The sequence below is a fragment of the Pelodiscus sinensis genome, chromosome 1, assembly GCF_049634645.1.
Source record: "Pelodiscus sinensis isolate JC-2024 chromosome 1, ASM4963464v1, whole genome shotgun sequence".
NCBI lineage: Eukaryota > Metazoa > Chordata > Testudines > Trionychidae > Pelodiscus > Pelodiscus sinensis.
Genome location: NC_134711.1, coordinates 102,340,080 through 102,359,150, shown reverse-complemented (window position 1 = coordinate 102,359,150; position 19,071 = coordinate 102,340,080). Strand labels below are relative to the sequence as shown.

Below are 19,071 nucleotides of genomic sequence, written 5' to 3'. Positions count from 1 at the left end.
ATAGGTTCTGTGTGTAGATGCGTTCATTCAAATTAGCTAAATTTGAATTAACTATTTTGAATTAAGTTAACTCGAATTAACACTGTAATGTAGACGTACCTGTAGAGAACAAGAGAATATTTTAATGCCTCTATAGAAAACCATTGTACACGCACATCTTGAATACTGAGTACAGATGTGGTCACCTCATCTCAAAAGATCTTGGCATTAAAGAAGGTTCAGAAAAGAGCAACAAAAATAAGTAGGGGTTTGGAATGGGTCCCATATGAAGAGAAATTAAAAAGACTGGGGCTTTTCAGCTTAGAAAAGAGGAGACTAAGAAGGGATATGATAGAGGTCCATAAAATCATGACTAGAGTGGAAAAAGTGAATAAGGAAAAGTTATTTACTTATTCCCACAATATAAGAACTAGGGGTCACCAAATGAAACTAATAGGCACCAGGTTTAAAACAAACAAAAGGAAGTCTTTCTTCACTCAGCGCACAGTCAACCTGTGGAACTCCTTGCCAGAGGATGTGGTAAAGACTAGGACTTCAAGAGGGTTCAAAAAAGAGCTAGATAGATTCATGGAAGTTAGGTCCATCAATGGCTATTAGTCAGGAGGGGTAGGAATGGTGTCCCTAAACTCTGTTTGGGTATGTCTACACTACCCTCCTAGTTCGAACTAGGAGGGTAATGTAGGCATACCGCACTTGCAAATGAAGCCCGGGATTTGAATTTCCCGGGCTTCATTTGCATAAACTGGGCGCCGCCATTTTTAAATCCCTGCTCGTTCGAACTCCGTGCCGCGCGGCTACACGCGGCACGGACTAGATAGTTCGGACTAGGCTTCCTAGTCCGAACTACCGTTACTCCTCGTGGAATGAGGAGTAACGGTAGTTCGGACTAGGAAGCCTAGTCCGAACTACCTAGTCCGTGCCACGTGTAGCCACGCGGCACGGGGTTCGAACGAGCAGGGATTTAAAAATGGCGGCGCCCAGTTTATGCAAATGAAGCCCAGGAAATTCAAATCCCGGGCTTCATTTGCAAGTGCGGTATGCCTACATTACCCTCCTAGTTCGAACTAGCGGGGTAGTGTAGACATACCCTTCGTCTGGAAATGGGTTATGGGAGGGATGACATGAGGATTACCTGCTGTGTTCCCTCCCTCTGGGGCATCTGGTATTGGCCACTATTGGCAGACAGAATACTGGGCTAGATGGACTGTTGGTCTGACCCAGTGTGGCTGATCTTATATTGTGACCTTTAGGTTTCAGAATTAACCCATGAAGCTGCATGAGGCTGGTTCAGGTTTCTTTCTGAGCTACTCTTTCAGGATATGTGTAGATTCACACACACAACCCTGCCCTGGTTTACACACGGCTCATATTTTCAAGGTCATCTTCACTACGGTGATGGCCAGAAAAAAAACTTATTTAAAAGGAAAAATTAGATTCAGGAGCATCATCCTGTAGTGACGGTGGGGCCTGTAGCAAAATCCACAGCTGTGAAATTGAGATTGTATGGAGGGTTTGACTACAGAACCCAGTGAGTTAGTTTCCTACATTACAAGGTTAATAGGTGGGCTAATACATATAATACAGCCAGCTTCCCAGATTCCCACCTGTTCACAACAGCTACTTGCCTTGCTTAGCAGAGTTGTTGTGGGCATCATATCCCCTATTCATAACTCCGGTCATCTGAAGACGTGGGCTGTGCCCATGAAAGCTCATGATACCATCGACATGTTTTGTTAGTCTATAAAGTGCTACCAGATCATTTGTTGTTTTTTTCTGTAACAGACTAACTCGGCTACCCCTTGAAGCTCACTTACCTCCTGTTTCCCAAGTGCCCCTTTGTAGCGTTCATTGTCTCTCTAATTATTCTGCCTCTATTTCCAGGGCCCCTTTAAGAACTCATCACTCAATGGTAATTGAAATAGACCCTCCTTCACTCACCCCATAGCTTATTTGTTTACAATAATAAAAAAGCTGTCCATGAAACATGAAAGAGCATTGTATAAGGGTGGCTTGCCTTTGGGCTGGAGATTCTGGAGCTAAGCCATCCCCGATTACGAGATGAGCCCCATCTGAGAGGATTCCTATATAAAAGGTAGTAGGAAACTGCAGGGAGGAGTGTGGTTAAGAGAAGAGCAGACACTGCTAGAGACAAGAAGCCGGGCACTAAGCAGGAAGTGCTTAGGAAACTGCAGCTGTCCCTGTAGGGAAATGACTTCTAAGTTAGTAGAGGGAAGGCACCATCTGAGAGAACCTCTGGGGAAAAGACCAATTGTAGTGTTTGAAATTGGCCACTCAAACTGAGGCATCTATAATTAATAGTTACTCTTGAAAATTGTGATATTAGGATCCTAAATCACACTGATTTAGGGGGTTCTATTTTTGGCTCATAAGTGCTTAAATCGCTTTTGGTTAGTGAAGTCACCTTTCTGTTTTGAAAACTTTTCCCCCAGAGTTTAATTAAGCCATGTGACACCCCATGAAGTCATAGGGAACACTATACCCAACACTAAAATGCAGCCACCTTTGGAGTAAAATAGTGTAGCTATTTAATGATCTAATGCAACATTGCATAAGGTGGTAAGACCACTGTATGTCATTGAAAGGGCCGGGCAAATGTGTTAGGAGTTTATAATTAGTTGAATAGGAATTTGTACACAGTTTATATTCCTTCTCTCACAAAACATGCCATCAGATCCTGCATGACCACAAATGGCCAGATATTAGGCTTATATTTCATATACTGTATGATGCTGCTTTCAGCAGCACAATGCCTCCAACCTAATGCAGAGGCAGTGGTTCAGCACTGCCTTAGCGAGAAAAGTGAATCACCACCACACCTTGCCAAGCACACTAAGAAGTGCTCCAGGAAGGTCACAGAGGGTACATCTACAATGCGGGGCAAAAGTTGAATTAAGCTACACAACTTCAGCTATGTCAGTTGCGTTGCTGAAGTCGAAATAGCTCAATTTGGCTTTTGGCGTAGTCTACGCAGCAGGAAGTCACAGGAAGAACACTCTTCAACTTCCCTTACTGCTTGTGAAATGAGGGTTACAGGAGTCGGAGTACGTCCTCCAGCTCAACATTATTTCAAAATAACGCTGCTGTGTAGACGTGCCCCTACATATAAATTCATCCCTCAGGTTTTTTTCATAGTTTGCCATGAGTTGCCTCATTAAGGCCTATCCACCTTGAGAAGCCTTTTAAACAAATGAGTCTCCCTAATGGGATTAGAATATCAGATACACAGAGTGAGATGCTCCAACACTGTGCATTCTTCACCCTCTCATTGCAAGAAAGAGCATTATTAAATATAACCTACCTCCACTACCCTTCCTTCAACCAGTATTACATTTTGAGTGCAAAGTCAATGAAATCAGCTCTGAAGCTGCTTGCTTAGTTTGGGTCATTGCAAAAAACAAAACAAAACAAAAAATGCATCACAGGTGTGCATGAATTCTCCAGTCTTAAAATAGAGAGGAAGGATAGTCTGGAGATTAGAGCTAACGTAGGAGTTGGAAGACTAGGATTCAAGTCCCTGCTCTGCTACAACCATCCCATGCCTGTGATTTAGCAGAAACATTCAGACCTTGGGCAAATCAGTTAGGGCTTGTCTACACTTAAAATGCTACAGAAGCACATCTGCACCACTGCAATACTTCAGTGTAGACACTATCTATGCCGATGGGAGGGGTTCTCCCATCAGCATAATTAATCTACCTCTCTGAGACGTGGCAGCTAGGTTGAGAGAAGAATTCTTCCATTGACTTAGTACTGGCTACATCACGAGTGTGCCCGTATAGCTACTTCTCTACATTTGACATCCCTGAGAGTTGTAGTTCTATCAATGCAAAATCCTGATGTAGACAAGGTCTTAGTTTCTCTGGATTTAGGTTCCTGATTTATAAAATGGGGTAAATCTCTACTAGTGTTCCCTGTAAGCTGGACACTTGTGCAACAGCTCAGTAGAGATTCAAATGCTGTCCAGATGATTAGCAGAGTATCCACAGTGAAGTTTTTTGTTTCTATTGTTGGTGCACATTCACATGCCTCAGTGCACATATAAAATTTAGTATGCACATGAATGGGAAAAATCTGTAAATAGACAGAAAAGATTAAAGGGAATATTGATTTCTACCACAGTGGGGTGTGTAGAGAGGATAAGTACACTAAAGATTGCACAATGTTCCGATTATGGTAATTACAGCCATATAAGTACCTAAAATAAATGCTCCACTGAAATCAATGAAGCAACCCTAATTTGCACCAGATGAGAATACGGCCTTTAACTTTTTCTTTTGTCAGCTTCTGTTACAACTTTTATGGTGTGGCTACATTGACGGTGGGGATTCAGAAGAGGTATGCAAATAGCGCTCACATTTGCAGACTTTCTTGGGTTTTTTTCCCCAGAAGAGGTTTTTCCGCCATTTGGCCCTGTCTATATGGGGCCAAATGTTGGAAAAAAACAACCCTCTTTCAAAAGACCCCTTCTTTCTCGTAAAACAAGGTGTACAGGGGCTTTTGAAAGAGGGGGTATTTTTTCCCTGATATTTGACCCCATGTAGACGGGGCCAAATGGTGGAAAAGCCTCTTCTGGGAAAAAAAAGGAAGGTATGCAAATGCAAGCGCTATTTGCATACTTCTTCCGAAAAAAACCAACAGTGTAGCCATATTCTTACATTATTACACTGCCCACAGGACAGAAAGGATGCGTTTTTATGACATTTCTTTATTTAAAAAGAAGCCTTCCTACATTCAAAACCATATATTAATTATTGAAGCAATTGGGTCAGCATAATTCATATTTAAGACGAAGGATTTGTTCAGATTTTTGTCTTTACAGGTAGAAGGGAACATTCTGCTCCATCAGATACTGTCAAATTGTGTTGAGGTGTTTTGTTTTTAAAGTCATTTAATTAAAGATCCTCTCGCCGGTAAATATGGCCGGCTTGCATTTTTACAATGACTTGCAGTTTTGTGTGCACTGGTTTTTGGTGGTAATTTGAAGGACTGTAAAAGGATCTGATTTCCAGAAGGTTCTCAGGACTTTCTGAAAGCAAGTCCCTTTTAAACCTCAAGTTGGGCACTCAAAAACTGAAAAACCCAAAATCACATTTGAAATGGTAGGCTGGATTGTATTTATCTTTAATGTTGTTTGCACAGTAGACTTCAGTAATCAATTGGCTGATGGGCCCTAACTTGACACCAGCTACTGTTATCAGATCTGGGAAATCCTCCAGATGCTAATAACTCTGCTCTCTCCATTTCATCCCACCCAAAGGATGTGGCTGAGTTTCCGTCTCAGTGTATGGTAATGCCGACACAGAGGTCACGGAGCTGGCTAAAACCCAGTCTAGGAAAGACTGCAGTGATGTCACTGGGGATCACAATTGGAGGCGATTGTAAAGATTCTGTCAATCCTTCTGACTGAAGGTGGGTGTACACCAGATTTCAGTCATCTTAACCTCTCAGCCTGGCCATTTCGCCCCAATATGAACCTTGCCTTAAGTCCCCAGCCTCTGTCACTTGAAAGCATGACTGAAATACACTCTACACGGGAGTACCCCTTAAATCAGTTCAGAGACTGAAGTGGATACAGAATAAAGCATGTTAGGATCAGTGAGTGAGGGCACCCAGTTTCAGCTGTGGGATCCTGGGTTTCTGACACACTATTGCTGTCAGCAGGGAAACCAGACAACACAGCATCTTCACTAATTCTGGAAAGTAAAACTGCACAGGAAGTCCTATCAGGGCTTCCAAGGCTTGGAGTCACCTGACTGGATTGCACCGACTACTTAAGCTAGGAAGTGACCCCGGTACGTTGTCGGAGTAACTGTGCAGATTGCTTGTTGCTGCTGCCTTGACCCTGCTCTTCGACTCCTGTAATCTGCAACCAACTTTATTCCTGGTTCCTGCTCTGCTCCTGCTCTGTTCCTGATTTCTGCCTCCCTATTGCCCTCATTCCCAATTGCTTCCCTGCTCCGTGCCTGCTCCTTGCCTCATCTCTGGTTTCTGCCTTTATGCCACTGGTTACCAATACTGGCTCTCACCATTGGCTTGACTGTTGACTGTGGCTTGGATTCCTGGTTCCTGACAACTTTCAGCACTGTGCCTGGTCTCTGCATGCCACTGCCCTGAATGCTAAGCATGACCACAACCACTCCAACCAGTAGACCAGACCCCTCCAGCCCAGCTCCCCACACAGCACCCTATTTATTAAGCAATGAGTCTCATCCTAAAGCCACAATGGCAGTCTTCCAGAATCTGAGCAGGCTGCATGGCAGTTTCTGGGGGAAGTTCAAACGGTTGATTCTGCCCTATAAAAATCCTTAGTGGTTTGGAACCAACCTACCGGAGTTACTGTGATTGACAGAGGCACCTGAGTTATAGCAGCATTAGTATAAGAAGTTGCTGATATTGTCTCTCAACCCCTTAGTCCAAAATAGCCTGAATTTGTTCATCTATAAGACAAGCTGAAAAGCTCATTATTATTATTATTATTATTATTATTATTATTATTATTATAACACCTAAAGGCTCCAATTGAGATCAAGGCCTGTTTATGCTAGTCACGGTACAATTACATAGAAAAAGCGACAGTCCCTACCCCAAAGTACTTACAATTTCAAGGTTGAAATCCTGACCCCACTAAAGTCAATGGCATATATAACAATTGGAAGTCAAGTACTAGTGTGGAAAATAGAAAGGAGCATAATTTCTGGCAAATCAAGTAGAATAGTATTATAATGCAGGCCAAGAAAGAATTTGAATAGCAACTAATTTAAAAACACAAAAATTAACAATATATGTTGGAGTATATCAGAAGCAGGAGACCCACCCAACAGTCAATGGGACCACTGGGTAAACATGTATTTTTGTATCAGTCTCCATCAGAGAGGACATGAGGGAGATTCCCACACCCGAGCCTTTGTTTTTCAGTGACAAATCTGAGGAACTCTCCTAGACTGAGGTGTCAGTACTAGAGATTTGGGAACAAATTGATAAACAGTAACAAGTTGCTCAGACCCAATGGTATTCACCCAAGAAATCTGAAGAAGTTCCAATATGAAATTACAGAATTACTTTGTGGTATGTAACCAATTACTTAAATCAATTTCGGTATCAGATGACTGGAGGACAGCTAATGTAACAATAAATAAAAAAAAAAGACACCAGATTCTATACTGGCAATTGCAAGCCAGTGAAACTAACTTTAGTACCAAGCAAATCTGTTTAAGCTGTAGTCAAGAACACAGTTTATCATATACATGGATAAACAAAATATGTGGGAAAAGATTCAACACAGTTCTTGTAAAAAGAAACCATGCCTAGCCAAATCTATTAGAATCCTCTGAAGTGCCAACAAGCATGTGGACAAGAGTGATCCAAGTTGATACAGTGTATTTTGACTTTCAGAAAAACTTTAGCAAAGTCCCTTGCCAAAACAGAAAATATAAATATTGCATGCAGGTTTGGTTGCCCCCTCTCAAAACAGATGTATTAAAAATGGAAAAGATGCATAGAAGGGCAACAAGAATGATCTGGGGTATGGAACAGCTTCCATATAAGAGCTTACTGTAAAATCTCGAGTACAATGCGCATCTATGTATAGTGCGCACCCTGAGTTTAGACTCTTAAAATCATGAAAAAACCGAACTCCTATGTATAATACGCACCCATTATACAGGAGAACGGGAGGGAAGGAATGGGAAGGAAACCTGGCTCCTGCCCAGCTGTCTGGGCACCGAGCTTGCGCCTGCTGCGGGGGCCTCCCCCACCCAGCTGCCGACATGCCCTAACCCTAACCCCTCCCCGCCCAGCTCGTGCCTACCGAGGGTGAGTTTAAAACTTTAAAAAAAAAAACCTCCTATGGATAACGCGCACCCCGACTTTGACGCTAAAAAAAAAAAACAGGAAAAAAGTGCGCATTATACTCGTGATTTTACGGTAAAAACTAGAATTGACTAAGAGGAGGGTATGATAGAAGTCAATAAAATCATGAGTTGTATGGAAAAAGTGAATAGAAAACACGTAGAACACAAGGACTAAGGGTCACCCAATGAAATACAGGTATAAAGTTACCAGGAAGTAATTCTCTCACGTAATCAACAGTCAATATGTGGAACTCATTGCCAGGGTACGTCAACACAATTGAAATTTGGAGAAAACTGAGTTTTTGTTTTAAGTTTTACAGTGCTTTAGTATTTTTGTACTTTTTACACCCAAACATTTCATCGCCCACCCAGCTACGATTAAGTTGTTTAAACAAATGTGTTGCAATGGTAGAAAAAAATTGTGTGTCTGAAAATTTTAGTTACTGGGGTACTTACAATTTTTTTAAAGGGGTGTTTTATTTTTTTTAAAAAAAGGTTGAGAAACACTGCCATAGGGTGAATTTCACTCCTACACCGAGATCCAGATGACGACCTGGGCACTACTTAAGTCTCACTTAAATTCTCAAAATAGAGCCTTAGGGTATTGCACAGTCCTTAGGGCAGTGTGTAGAGTATGTACGTGGCGTGCCTTCCTAACATGGTATAAATAGCTGTGCAGAGAGGGAGGCATTGTTTTGAGTCGAGTTACACCTGAACCCCTCGCATATATACTCTTCATAGTTCTCCACATAACCCAAGCAATGCCACTCCTCTCTACACTGCAGTTTTTTTGCAGTGTAGCGTCCCACTGTCTCCCCACTGCCACAGTCTCTCCCTGCCACAGGAGCAGGCTCCTTTCTGGCAGCTTCCTGCTGCTCAAGCCTTTCCCCATCACACGGCAATGGGTGATGGGGAAAGGCCCCGGCAACAGAAAAGGCTTTGGCAGTGGAAAGCAGTTGGGAAAGGCACCAGGTGTTCTTCACTTCTGGAGCCTTTTGCCATTGCCTCACCCTGCCAGAAGCTATCACTGCAGTGTGTAGCCACAGGCCACAGCATGGCCCGGGCCAGACTTTTACCACTGTGTACATCTACCTGTACAACGTATGCTGCCGCCATTGGTGTGCAGTGGGACCGGCAGCCTCACTGGACCCCGGGGTAAGACAGGATGGGGGACCCTGCTCTGCAACCGTAGAAGGGCGGAGCCTCAGGCAGAAAGGGCATGGAGCCCCTGGCAGTGATTTAAAGTACCTGGGGCTCTGGCTGCCACAGTAGTGGTGGCAGCAGGTGGGAGCTATGGGCCCTTTTGTGTCATCGCGCCCCAGGGCAGTTGCCTCTTTTGCCCCCTCCTTCTTTCCCTCCCGTTGGCAGGTCTGGTCATGTACAGTATAGATGAAGCCTTGGCCTCACGCTGGCCATTGCACAAAGGCAATTTTAACCTTGGAGGAGATTTGAAGGTGACAGCAATCCTGAAATCAACTAAACTTTTGCCCCTGGCTCCAATAAGAGCAAGATCAAGCCCTCAGTGAGGTCCACTTCATAACTAGTGACCACTAGATAGTATAATAGGATAACAGGTTTGGTTGTTTTTAAATAAAATACAGACTGAACCTCTCTGTCGTGGGACGGACTCACGACCATGGCACCGCCTGCCGGAAGCACTGGGAATTAACTTTTGTCTGCTCAACTTTTTTCTGCTCACCAAACACCTCCTTCTGGCTTGTGTCCCCCCATGTCAGTTCTGGACCCCCATCACTCCTGGACTGTGGCATCCTCTTCAGGACACTGCCCTCCAGGGCTAAGTCTACACTGGTGGGTTCTTGCACAAGAATAGCCGTTCTTGCTCAAGAACCTGCAGAGCAACCACACTGCCCGCCCGCTCTTGCGCAAGAAGTTTTACAGTACGGCGTCGGAAGACAGAGCTTCTTGCTCAAGAGCTACGATGTTTTCTAACAAGTGTAAGCCCTCTTGCACAAGAGGGCAGTGTGGATGCGTGGCAGGCGTTTCTTGCGTTAAGAAAACCCTATGGCTAAAATGGCCATCAGAGCTTTCTTGCAAAACAGAGCGTTCGCACTGCCATGGATGCTTTTGCACAAAAGCACATGGCAGTGTGGACGTGTTCTTGCGCAAGAACCCACCAGTGTAGACATAGCCCAGCAGTGCCCGCTCCAGTGTCTTCAGTGTCTAGACCCCTTCTGGAGCGGGGGAGGGAGTGTTTATCAGTCTCTGCACTCCAGGGTCCTCCCCTCCCAAGGAACACCCAGTTCCCCTACGCCCTCCTTGCCTCAGTGACCCACTACCAGTCTGCATCTAGCTCCTACCTCAGAGGCAAACTGCAGTCTGTAATGGCCACTCATCATTGGCAAGGGGGTATAGACCTGATGCCTTCTGCCACCCTGGCTGCCTCCCTGCAGCCCTAGAACTCCTCAGGCCTTGCTCCAGGCCCTGCAAACTGAGAGTTGGGTCGGGTCGGGTCAGGTCAGGTCAGGTCAGGTCAGGTCAGGTCAGAGGTCCCCAGCACTGCTCTACCTCCAGGCAGCCTCCTGCTTCCCAGGCAGCCAGGTCCCTCCTGCTCTACAACCAGAGCAAAAGTAAGTCTCTTCTTCTTCCTCTAGGAGCATTTCTTTATATAGCCCCCAGCTGGGCCCTAATTAGCAACAACCGCCTCAGCTGGGGCTTCACCCTCAGCCATCACTTAGGGCTGGGTTTTGTCCATAAAGGGCCAGTGCAGGGCAGATGCCCTGTCACACTCTCTAATCCAGCACTCTCTAGTCCGGCAACATCCATGACTTTAGGTAGCCAGATGTCCTCTTATAATGGAAGTAGCCAATTTTCCCACAATCACATAAAGTTTGTTTACAGCCACCAGTTCTGGTGCTCAGTGTTCTGTGCTATTATTTAGCTCTGATTTGCTCCTAAAAGTTTTCTAAGAGTCCAGTAAGCAGTGGAAGTGTTGGTAATGCTACTAGAAAATATTGACCTCCAACGGTTCAGCAAATTCTCTGGTTCAGCACCAGTCCCAAGGGTGCCAGACTAAAGAGGTTCAACCTGTGTCATTAGGTTGCTTTAAATGTATGAACAATCCATAAAAAAGAATTGTCTTTATTCATTCAGCAAAATACTGTGGTTAAAAAAAATATTAAATTTAAAATAATTGTAGGATACTGCAATATTTTTTTAACAGAGATAAGTCTTTCCACTCCTGTACATACCTGTAGTAAGTGCTCATCAGACTTTTCCAACTTCCTATAAATACTCTCTAGTGATGGCTGGAATGGTCTTGTTATGCCTCTCTCATCCGGTTATGACATGAATTTAACAAATCTAAACAGAGATCTTCCACTCAAGAATCCTTGCCCATTATTTGCTATGGAATAAGCTTGCATTGGAAACAGGATTTTTTGTTTTTATGTTGGGTTGGGATAAAAATATTCACATTCAAGTGTTTAAAAAAATAGGACATAAAATGACTACTGTGTTTCTTTGGGGGCAAAAAATTAAGGATATTGTCTTTTATTATTTAACTGAATTCCAGTGGCATAAAGAAGAGAACAGACCAGACAGTTTTAATTGTCAGTCTTCCAAACACTTGATGAAAAGTCCTCTGAGTGGTAACTGTCTAAGTGGAATGGGCTCAGGTTATTTTGTAACTTCTTCCTATGTTGCATTGTAGCTTTATTATGAAATGATTTAATTTTTTTCACGCTCTTGTTTCCCTTCCTGATCAATACAGAGGGAGCTGTTGCCAAAGTTGCCATATGATAGAAATTCAGGAGGTTCTGTTTTCCTTTCGGGTAATTATGAGCCAAAAACATTAAGGTGTAAGCAGATTACTGCAAAGGCAGGAAATAAACTCCTCCCCCTCCCAACCATTTACCATATTAAATTGACAGTTTAGTTCATTAAGGCTCTTTTCTTACTGGCTTGATTTTTGTCTTCCACTAGAGCAGTGGTGGGCAACCTGTGGCCCACTGTGGCTCTATTTGCAGCTCATGAGACATTTTGTTTACCGTTGTCCACACACAGGGTTGCCAGATTCTGCTGGTTACTGTCTGTGTAGGGTTTTTTCCTATTGGTATTGCTAAAGTGACATACATGTACAGCAAGGGCACATGAAGTCAGGTGCTTGCTGACTGCACACAACACTGACTATGAGAGCATGCACTCCCTCTGCATCCAATCAAAGTGCTGATACAGTTCAGGTGGCACACCCTGTACATTCTAGGAACATGAGTGCAGTTAGCAAAACTACCTGTCCCAGGAGACTGTCTTGGTTACAACTATCTTGCGGCCCAATGAGACGCAGGAGGCCACTCACGCAGGTCACTCACAAGCCTAGGTTGCCCATTGCTGCACACTGCTGAAGGATGGATCTTTGGTCCAAGTTGGTATAGTGACTTCTAGGTCCAATGTGAATGCAGCAACAGTGCAGTAAAATTCATTCTTTCTAGAAGAAACCTAGATTGTTCAACTGAATTAAAATGAAGTTAATTTCCTGATAATTGGACTCTGAAAAAAGCTTTCAATATCAATGGTAAAAACCTGGCCCCTAAAGTCAATGGGAAATATTACACTCCAAGACAGAAACAGAATGAGAAGCCCAAACGTTTATTCCCATAAATGGGCCTCACTCCCAAGAGTGGTCCTATTGAATCGAATGGGATGATTCATGCAAGTAAAAGTTAGCAAATTAGGCCCCAAATTGTATGCCTAATGCAATCCTTTTTTTTTTTATTGGCTCTATTTTCTCTTGTCTTCATTATTCTTTTTATTTGTATAAATAAAGAGTATAAATTAATTGCCCCATTTTGTTGCAGTTGTAAAATGTTCTTAGACCTTTAATCTGCCACGTGTCAGTTCCTTTGTGTATGGGCCTAATTGTGGAAATATGTTTTTATTCCCTGCATGCTAATACAATTGTTTTGTTTAGAGATCTTCCAGCTGGATTCTATGGGAAGATATAAAAATAAATGGGAAAAATATAAATATGAGGAGCTGTTTATGTGCACAAACAGTACACCAGCAGTGAAGTGTACTGTACAAACTGGGTACTAAAGGAAATCCTAAGTAGCACACTTTCAGTTGTGCCGACACCACACAAGATTTTGATATATTTCAAAAAATAAAGAAAGCAAAGAATTGAGATATTGGGGTAGGTCTACACTGCAGTACTATTTCAAAATAACTAGCGCTATTCTGAAATAACTTAGTCCACCTCTACACTGCAGACAGTTTTTTCAAAATAGCATCAAAATACTGTCAAGCTGGAGAACTTCTTACTCCAACTCCTGTAACCCTCAATGTACAGAGAATAAGGGAAGTTGGAGGAAAAGTACTCCATTTCAAAATAAGCGCTGTGTAGACACTTCCTATTTTGAAATAAGCTATTTCAAAATAAGATATGCAATTGACATAGCTCTATTTGCATAGCTTATTTTGAGGTAAGCCCTACAGTATAGACACACCCTTGGGCTATGTCTACACACACGGCTTCTTGCGCAAGAACATCTTGCTCAAGAACTCTTCTTGCGCAAGAACTCTTGCTCAAGAAAACAGCCACACTGCCATGTGCGAAATGTGCTTTTGCGCAAGAGCGCCCATGGCAGTGTGGATGCTTTTTTGCGCAAGAAAGCTCTGATGGCCATTTTAGCCATAGAGCTTTCTTGCGCAAGAAATCCCTGCTGAGCATCCACACTGCCCTCTTGTGCAAGAGCCCCCTTTCATCCACATCTGCTCCCTTTCATCCACATCTCTGGCTAGTAACAACACTACCAGATCTAGTTTAGAGGCCCTTTTCCTAAAGGCAATGCCTCTCCCTGAGCACCTGTCAAAAAAAGAGCGTAGCTCTTGCGCAAGGAGCCCCCTCTTACCATGCCGTACTGTAAATTTACTTGCGCAAGAGCAGGTGGGCAGTGTGGACGCTCTGCAGATTCTTGCCCAAGAACGGCTGTACTTGCGCAAGAAGCCGCGAGTGTAGACATAGCCTTGGTCTACACTTCCAGAAATGGGGTAGTTCTTACAGTCAGTGATGTCTTTCATGGGGCCCAATCAGGCATTTGATCTGCACTTACAATTCTGATCATCAGTGGTAATTCCACAGCTGTCACACTGGAAGGGTATTTTCAAAGACAGTGAGCAGACCATTAAGTGCCTATCTATCCTTTCTCAGGCAACACTGCCATTTACAGTAGTGGAAGTTTTTGCCTGGTGAGAGATGCTGTACTTGGCCCGAGCTAAGTAGATTACTAAGATCCTATCCATTTTTTAAAAGAAACCTTAACAGCATTTATATTTAGCTATATACAGAACTATATGCAATATTTGGAGCCAGAACCTGCACCAATTTATACAATTTATAAACAGGCACACTGACTGAAACTGACATTTGTGCAAAGGGGCAGCACAAGGTGCACCACTTAAATGCTCCAAATGGTTTTACACGGTGCTGGATCTTGGGGGGGTGAAGGAGAATTTCAAGGATGGATTTCAACAATAGTGCACATGAAGCCCACTTGTAGTTTGAGTACAACAGGTATGATAAGGTCATTCAAAATCCTTCAGGTTCAGCATGCCCTGTGCAAACATAACTCCTACATACCCAGTTTCTACTACTGAAAGAGCCTCTGTGATGGGAGCTTAATCATCCAAGGACAATAAATGTATCTTACTGGAGCCTAGAACATGCCTCGTTCTGAACCCAACATTGTTCTCTACCTGACAGCAGTGGAAAAATATACCATATTCACAAAATTACTATAGAACCTAGAGAAATGCAGGAATATCTGCCCTCAAGACCACTGGGATACCATTTGGTTGCCCATATAAGGGTGGCTCCACACATATATAGTGAATACCTTTCAGTGCTGCTGGCTGGGTGCAAGTTTTTAAAAAATTACTTTATGGTAATGACTAATGAGAAAAGTCCTTTGATATTTTTGCATCATATACAGAGATCATACAAAGATAGTTAAACTGTAGTACAAAGATTGAGGATTTATTTTTGAGTACAGTAAAGCTTCACATGCTAACTTTTTGTAATCTTTACTTTTCTGTGTTTTAATTCTTAAAGTGCTACGGTACTGCAACCCTCTGTTTTTAAAGATAATGAGTAAGTATTACTCTGCATAATGACTCAGAGTTGTTATATAGATGTATCCTCAATCAAAATAATCCCCCATTTCACTGTAATATTGACACTTGTGTTATAAGAACTTCCCTCTTTTTACCTCTCTCCATTCACCCACTCAGAAAAAGCTAAAGGTGTACTACAAAGCTTTAAAAGACAAAGACAAGATATTGCTTAAGCTCACAAATCATGCAACAATAAACACCAGATTTTCAAACCCAATGGCAACCAATTCCATGCATATAATTGTGCAATCTACCCAAATGCAAACACAAATCTGATAGTTATGCACAAACACTGAAAATTGCATGGCTGACTATGGTGTAGTCATATATCCAATCTGCAGGCATGCATTAAGTACCAAAGTCCATAAATTAGATACCTAACTCATTTGAATATCTGCCTCTCTATGTTTAGGCTAACCTGGTCACACACAAAAAATTAAAACTAGAGCTTCCAAAAATCACCTTTCTGCAAATATTTACCTGCCTGAGTTTACAGTTGTGTGTGCCTCCATCACTAACACCTAAAACAGTGGAACTTATACTGGTTCAGATTTCAACAGCTCTGTGAGAGGAAACAGATTCCTGAACTCTAGACATACCTGGCAGGTGAAAGAAGGATTGATTGTGTTTTAAAATGAAATGCATTTACAATCTTCTAAACTACATTTTAAATAGACTTAGTATGTGTGAAATTTGCTGGAGCATTAGCCCTGAAAACTGAAATTCTTTTTTTTATTATGTTTTGTACTAGCCAGAACACACATTGTAGTGTAAGCAACCCCTACACTGCTACATCACTATGCCTCAACCCTGCCCTGGAAGGATTAAGGGAATTCTTGGCTTCACAGCTGTGACTGCCAATCAGGATGACAGGTTTTGGATGGGGTCACTTGTCCATTACAAAATGGACTGAAGACTTCATCTGTTTCACGTAAAGGACTGAGCCACCACCACATAGTAATCACTTGCCCACTAACAGTCTGGCCAGATTTGAACTGGCAATCTACTAGGAAGAGGCTCTATATTTCACAACACATCTGTGTGTTGTGTGCCTATGGTGTTATGGACCTTTTGCAGCTCATTTTTAAAATCAACTGAACTGAGCTCTATATTCATGAATGTGATAAGCTCTTTCAATATTTCTGCATTTAATATTTGTAAAGGGGAGTATTATGGGCAAAACGAATCAAGGGAGTTTTGGATTGTTAATATATTCAAAACTCCAGTGTTTCTAAAGATATGGTATAAATATAGTATAAGAAGCAACCAATTCATTTTGGGGAAAGCATACCAATAGGTAACCTTCTTAATTCATCATAAGGACTGTGGAGTGAAAGGATGTTTTGTTGTAGGAAATAGTGTGATGGGGGCAGCAAGAATGCTGTAATCCTCAATTGGACCCCAATCATCTTGTAAAACAGCCATTTTATGAAGGAATGTTTAACTTAGTTGGTGTTTGTACCCAGCTGTTTGTGCTGTGCCCTGGATCAAAGAGCCATTCAAGGCAAATTGACCATCACCCTCACTAATTCCTCAGGAAAAAAAATAAAACAAGAACAGCCCAGCCATGCTACTGGCAAACAGCTGTGTCTCCTTCTTGGGAGAAAATGATTCCTCTTCAGACCCTTCTTGATGAATCAGTTTTGGCACATTGAACATATTACAAAAATCTGGGTTGGAATAAGCAGCAAGCAGGCTGTATTCTCTTTTGCTTTCTGGCATCTCCCTTTGTTGATTCCCCCTTTTAAGGCAGATTGTGCAATTCAGAACCGATTGAAATGTAATGTAGATGTGGCAATGGAAAATAGCACGATACATACATGTACAGCCTACAGCAACAAAACAAACAATCTGAGCTGAGCCAGTAGGGTCAGACTAAGACTTTTCTAATCTGCCAAGTATTAATTATTAATATTGTTTACTTTTCCAGGCAGGTGCTCAGAGGGCAGCCTTCTGAAAACCTTAGCTAGGCAGATTACTCTCCCTGCAAATACGTAATGGTGGCATTCTAGACCCCATCCCCTTCAAGTCACAGCGAGGGAGAGCTGGCCGCCCTGCGCCAAGCAATGACTTGTGAGATTACACACACCAGAACCCTGAGCCCCAGGACACCCACTGCAAGGAGGCTACATGGCTGGCTATGTTGAATAGTGGGGCTGTCGTACGGATGCTGGAACGCGGGGTGGGGAGCTGCTGCAGCTCTCCCTGGCTGGAAGCGATTTCCAGTCTACACCCAGGGTTCACCGTTTGCTTCACTGCCTCTCAGCAACCCCGCTATGCAAATTGATCCAGGCTCTGAAAGTCAGCCCAGCCCAGCTCACACGCCTTGCACAGCGGCCCTTACCTTTGGCAATCAGCTCCTCCAGCTCTTGGTCGAAGCCCAGTCTGTGGCATTTCCTCCAGAGCCCCATGTTGGTGGAGTTGTACTGTCTGTTGCACTCATCGGCGGCGCTCATTGCAAAGAGCTGCCTCCTGTTCCTTGCCAAGAGGAGTTTCCCTTCCCAGCGGTCCAACCTGGATCGGCTGGCCCTCAGAGGCAGGTTGTTGTTGGAGTTGTAAATGAAGCCCGGGTCGTTTCTCCTGGTGGTGAAGCTTTTGCACCGCTCCCGGTGCTTCCTGGCGTCCGTTTCATACCAGTGGTCGGAGCAGATCGCTACCGCCAGCATGCCCAGGGCGCACAGAGCGAGAGAGAGGCCGGCATAGAGCAGTAACCTTCCCGCAGCCATGCCTCGGCTTTACAGAGCCACCATGGGCATCCTCAGCACCGGCGAAGCCCTAGGACGCGAGACCCCGCGGGAAGCTCCAGGAGCGAGCGGCTGGGAGTCACTTGACAACGCGTCTGCCTTAAATGTCAACAACTCCAGGGATGGCGGGGGGGTGGGGGGGGGGAGGTTGTTTCACATCCAAGCAGCTGGAGAAGTTCTGGCCTCGAGGCAACGCTGGCGACTCATCCGCTTCTCCCGTGGCAGCGCAGAGCAATCGCCGCCTCCCACTGCCCGGGGGAGCGCCCCTGCCGCGGTGTGTGCCCCCTGCCGCCTGGGCATGGGAGGGGTGTGCGGGTCGGGACAAGGCGAGGGCTGCCGGCTCAGTCCGCCAAGCCCTGTCGCTCCGGCCAGGCGGGTCACTTGCCCAGCAGCGGCGGCCTGTGACCTGCCAGCATCCCAAGAGCAGAGGGCAGGAGAGGAAAGTTCAGCGGCTGGAAAGCGGCTGCCGCCGGGCAGCCCGCATCTTGCTCGCCCGAACCAAGGACTTGCCTTTTCTTTGTCAGCGGCCCGCGCCGCGCACCGGCTGGATGGTTTAAAGCAGGGCCGGAGGGGGAAACGAGGCGTTTTAATTTCAATCCCTGGTCTGGGGCAATTCCCTCCACCCCTAATTAGCGATCCAGGCTCGCAGGCGTCTTTCCATTAGCAGACTCCACGGCGGTGTGTGCAGCCACTGACATCTTTGTTCCAAGCCCGCCTCCGCCTCGGTCCCATTCACTAGGTGTGTGAGGCTATCGGCGGGGCTGTCATGAAGGCAAGGGAGTGGGGCGATTTCTTCCCGTGGCTGGCTGGGGCTGGAGAGCCGCGACTTACCCACCGCACCGGGGCTCTGCTCTCGCATCTACAGTAACGCAGCCGGTGCCCGGGACAAGTGAGGGTTGGAAAAGATGCAGGGTTCAGCACCATGGACCGTGCCCGCTTCCTTCTGATAGCAATGAAAGCAGTCCTAGATCCCAGTCTTTATTTCCCCTCCTGTGGTACCCAAGCGTCCTTTTTCCGCCAGGGCTTCAATTCGCTGGGCAGGGCTTTCTTAATGCACAGGCACCTTTTCCATCTGCAAAATGAAGGCGGGCAGGCAGGGCTAGGGCTGGTTAAAAGAATGGTAGGGAAAAAACAACCAACCTAAGGGAGGTGGGAAGAGAGGGAAACAGCCACTAACAGTTGTCAACAGCTTTCGGTCTGCACCATTTCTCTGTCATATGGGCCTGATCTCCACACAGGAACCAAGATCTCGAGCTCAGCAGCTTCATGCGATTTCTAGCTCCAGCGTCAGCATAATATATTCAGACATGTTTTTACTTAAATTTCCA

General features: G+C 44.4%; 1 protein-coding gene across 1 annotated transcript in view; it reads right to left on the bottom strand.

Annotated features, from left to right (window-relative positions):
* The window catches only part of TMEM178B (transmembrane protein 178B), a 350,667-nt gene extending 332,758 nt beyond the window's left edge, over positions 1-17,909 (bottom strand). Inside the window, exon 1 of the mRNA XM_006133377.4 lies at positions 17,344-17,909. Within this exon, the coding sequence (XP_006133439.1) occupies positions 17,344-17,725 (382 nt within the window). The 5' untranslated portion in view covers positions 17,726-17,909. The remainder of the gene's footprint in view (positions 1-17,343) is intronic.
* Positions 17,910-19,071: the final 1,162 nt, after the last annotated feature.